This window comes from Triticum dicoccoides, chromosome 2B (genome assembly GCF_002162155.2).
Source record: "Triticum dicoccoides isolate Atlit2015 ecotype Zavitan chromosome 2B, WEW_v2.0, whole genome shotgun sequence".
Lineage (NCBI taxonomy): Eukaryota > Viridiplantae > Streptophyta > Magnoliopsida > Poales > Poaceae > Triticum > Triticum dicoccoides.
Genome location: NC_041383.1, coordinates 810,059,780 through 810,064,094, shown reverse-complemented (window position 1 = coordinate 810,064,094; position 4,315 = coordinate 810,059,780). Strand labels below are relative to the sequence as shown.

The 4,315-nt window shown below is 41.8% G+C and overlaps 1 protein-coding gene across 1 annotated transcript in view; it reads right to left on the bottom strand.

The window, feature by feature from the left end:
- Positions 1-3,564, bottom strand: part of LOC119361524 (G-type lectin S-receptor-like serine/threonine-protein kinase SD1-13) — a 4,326-nt gene extending 762 nt beyond the window's left edge. The window contains exons 1-7 of the mRNA XM_037626689.1: positions 3,463-3,564; positions 3,070-3,331; positions 2,635-2,863; positions 2,379-2,526; positions 2,031-2,277; positions 1,795-1,929; positions 1,700-1,705 (exon numbers count right to left, since the gene is read on the bottom strand). Of these exons, the coding sequence (XP_037482586.1) occupies positions 1,700-1,705; positions 1,795-1,929; positions 2,031-2,277; positions 2,379-2,526; positions 2,635-2,863; positions 3,070-3,331; positions 3,463-3,549 (1,114 nt within the window). The 5' untranslated portion in view covers positions 3,550-3,564. The remainder of the gene's footprint in view (positions 1-1,699; positions 1,706-1,794; positions 1,930-2,030; positions 2,278-2,378; positions 2,527-2,634; positions 2,864-3,069; positions 3,332-3,462) is intronic.
- Between the last annotated feature and the right edge of the window lie 751 nt (positions 3,565-4,315).

Here is a 4,315-nt window from a genome sequence, read left to right as displayed (position 1 = left end):
TAGGGGTGGGAGCGGCGGCGTTGGTCGGCAGTGGCGACGCACGGCGGAGGGGCGGGGGGCGGTGGTGGCGGCGCACGGCGGCGTGGCACGGGACGGTGGCGCAAGGCGGAGGGGCGGGGCCCGGTGGTGGCGGCGCGCGGCGGCATAGCAGGGGGCGGCGGCGCACTGTTGGTGGAGACGGAAAGTAAGGTCGTGGGTCTCGGGTCGTTTTTTTTTCTCACCCGCACCGATTCGGCTCTAATGTAATAATAGGACTGCGGTTGATTTTGAAGAAACGCGGGGACTTTTTTGCAAAACCTCCACGACGGACGACCAGAAGCCATACCTGGTTTATTAGTAGGTAAAGAGGTAAAGATAAAGAGGTAAAGAGGTAAAGATAAAGATTTCTGTTCGCTACCTTTCCATAGCGGGCGGGCAGGAACCTGGTCGGGCGCCGAACAGGAGCTCCCTTCCTCCTATTCCCCGATCTGTGCGGGGGAAAACCAGCAAAGGCGCACCCTCCGCGCCCTTTGGGCCGGCCCATTCCGGGGAGGGGGTCCCTTGGTTTTCCCTTATATTTTTTGTTTTCCTTCTCTGTTTTTATTGGCTTTAAAAAACGTTTGGGAATTCAAAAAAAGTCTGATTTTTATAAAAAGTTCTCATTTCTAAAAATGTTCGCGAATTTAGATAATGTGTACGGATTTCAAAAAATGCTCATTTTTTTGCAAAATTCTTCCTGCATTTCAAAAAGTGCTTATGAATTTGATTTCCCCCCAAATTTCAAATAATATTTACGAATTTAAAAATAGATCTTGCTGGATATCATCAGCGGGTGGGTGGCTTCCTTACTTTCATGCAAGGCCAATGGCTATTTGGTACACTGGGTGAGCCAATCGGTCTCTAAACTTTATTTGGTAGACTTGTGATATCATGAACAAATGTTTTACATGCTTGCAAAATTTGGTGGTCAAATAACATCAAATGATCCTCGGCTATACACCCAAGTTTCAGATTATATGTTTGAGCACAAACTTTATTTTTTTGTAAGTACAGAGCTCCTCAGGTGTCATTTGGCCACCATATTTTGCATGCACCTAAACCATTTGGTAATAGTCAAATCTACAAAGTTTCAGAATTTTCGACTTGTTTTGCTATATTTTCGATCATGGGTGTAGCGAGGGTGCAATGACCCTCGGTGTAGAAAAACCATCCGTTCTAATAACAATAAATGTCTTACTCAAAATTACATAAATGTTAAATGAAATGTGGAAAAAATCTATCATTTCACCGCTACAAGCATCCATGGAGTCCTTGGCATCGCCAGAGCTCGGCCTGTCATTGTAGCAACACGCCTCTTACCTCATCCTGCTGTTGATTTTTGTCAGCGCTAAAACTGATCTCTTGCGTGCCATCTTCTCCACATTCTTGGCTCCACTTATACATTGGTTGCTAAATTGGGCAAGCGGGCGGGCTGGGTTTAGCTCAGATTCTCGTATGAAGTTTGCCCATTTCGACCGCCGTGTAGTTCTGTGTTGGTTACTTATAGTTTGAGTGTGGGGCCCTGGAAATGCAATGCCGCCCTTCTGATATGATGCTGAACCTTGTTCTGCATTTGGTTGTGCTAGACAAGTCCCTGGAGTTGAGCCAATAATGTTGGTAAATTCTTCAGAGGCTACTTGGACCTCCTGGTGACTTAGCTTTGGAAGGCTTTTCGGCATACCAGAATCTGAAGAAAGCATAGATAGACATTAACAACCAATATATAGAGAATCAACTTTTCTAATATTCTATTTGTATGATAAACTTAACACTAACCAATCAATACTGCCATGTCGGATATTGGCAGCCTTTCCGTGAGTGTAGTTGAGCTAACAATGTGAGTAAAATCTTCGCATGCTGATTCAACCTCCCAATGACTTATATTTGGCAAATTTTTCAACATATCAGAACCTGAAGAAACATTGAATGAAGACATTAACAACAATATATGGAAAGCTAGCTAATCAAAGTCATGGAATACTCCATTTTAATGTTATAAACTTAATACTGACCAATCAATAATGCTGTATCAGTAATTCCAGAATATCCTGGTATTGTCGCCTCATAGCCAATGTTGCAATTAATGTCTTTTGGTCTTTGAAGCATATTTATAATTTCCGTTATCGAAGGCCTTTTTGTGCGCTCAGGATTCACACATATTAGACCTACCTGAATGCATGTTTTTATTTGTTGGCACTTTATTTCGAGGGATCTATATCCAAGTGCTCTAGGTAAGGCATTTCTCCATTTTTTAAGTGCCTGTGTAATCAGATCAAATATGTAGAATGTTAATGCACCATGCAACATCTTCTCCTCAAAAAAGAACGTTTGCCCTGAAATATGAAAGAAAATTTCCTTACAAGCTCGATAAAGTCATTTGAGGATGTTCCAATGTCCGGGTACTCCCTGCGTCCTGTTATTATCTCCAAGATTATCACACCCAAACTAAATATGTCCGACTTTAGTGTAATTGTACCTCCATGTAGAAATTCTGGTGCCATGTAACCACTGAATCGCGGCACAAAAATACATTTGAAGTGTTAAAATGACTGTAAATAAAACCACTTGTTGCTTATGAAAAACATATCACTGGATTAAGAAGTAGCATAAACTCACAATGTTCCATCGCGAGATGTAGTGCGGATAGTTTGTGGTTGATCAAGCACTCTTGACAGACCGAAGTCTGTAATTTTTGGCTCCATACTATTATCTAGCAATATGTTGTCAGGTTTTAGATCCAGGTGTAACATAGGCTTATCAATTTGCTCATGAAGGTGACGTAAACCATTGCAAACCCCCTTGATTATTTGGTAGCGTGTGCTCCAATCAAGCCCAGAAGATTCATCTGCATTCGTAACAAAAGGAAGATCATTCTGATAGTGTTGCCTGAAAATTCTAGTGCATGTTTTCTGTTTTCCATTATTGATCCATTGGAATGCACTCAGTATATGTGATAAAATACCTTTTTTACGAGCTATGCTCAAAGCTCGCAACCTACAATCCTAGACAGAGATGAAACACATAAAGAACACCTCATATTGAATGCGATACCTGATAAATGGCTATTAAGGCTTCCTTTTGGCAAATATTCCAAGCAAATCAACCTTTCCGCCTGCTCTGCAAAAACATATTTCCCATTGTACTCTAAACATACATTCTGTATTTCATAGCAGTAGCCTACACATCGCACTATATTGGGGTGTTTAAGCGTCATAAGATGATAAACTTCATTCTCAAACTGCTCCTGCAGGCCTGGCATTAATGTTGATACAATCTTCTTCACAGCAATCATGTCCCCATTTTGCTGCACTCCCTGCTTAAAGTTGACCTCCTATTAATTACTATGCAAGGATATGAGGTTTCCGGAACTAGTATAGTTAAATATATTTGAAATGCGCACAAAGATAAATTTCAAACAAGAGAAAAGATATGATATAATCTTACCTTGTATACTACGCCAGCACCACCTTGGCCAAGTATTCGCTCACGAGAGAAGTTATTTGTGATCTCTTTCAAATATTGTAGTGGCATACTGCACGGTTTTGAACTCTGATCTTGTAATATGCTTTCTTGGCTATTCAAACTACTACCTATCGGTCCAAAAGGGTGTGAAGTGATGATGTATACTCTGAGAACCAATGTCCCTTTCGCATGCGACCGCATCCGGCGCTTCTTGAGCACATGATGCATGAAAACGGCATAATGGGCGGGCACAAATGAGGTCCCATTGATTCTGACCTTCCCGAGGTCGAAGGACCTAGAGCCGTCGTTAGATTTTCCGACATTGTAAACGTATGCATCAAGAGCTAGCTCGGGAAGACGTGATGGATAAGACACGTCAAAGCAAAAGCGCTCATTCCAAACTGGGTCCAGTGTCTTCTCCTTGATGGCTGTGCAGAAGCGTTGACCATCAAATTTGAGATCTACACACGCGCTCGCGGATCCTTTACCGTATTTGGGGGACAGTCCACGCGCACTTGCCACCTCCACCACCAACTTGTATGTCACCATTGTCTCTAGTGACGTTGCAGTTTACTTGACCATTTGTACTGCACAAATGAGAAGTACCACCATCGGTTACAAGTATAAAGATATGCAACTGAAACATCTTTTGAAAGATATTTCTAATTTGAGCCGAAACTCGTTATCATAATATACTCAAAAGATGTGCAACCTAAACATCTTGTGAAAGATACTCCTAATTTAAGCCGAAAATCATTATCATAATATACTCAAAAGATGTGCAACCGAAACATCTTGCAAAAGATAGCCCTAATTTAACTTCGCTTGCAATGGA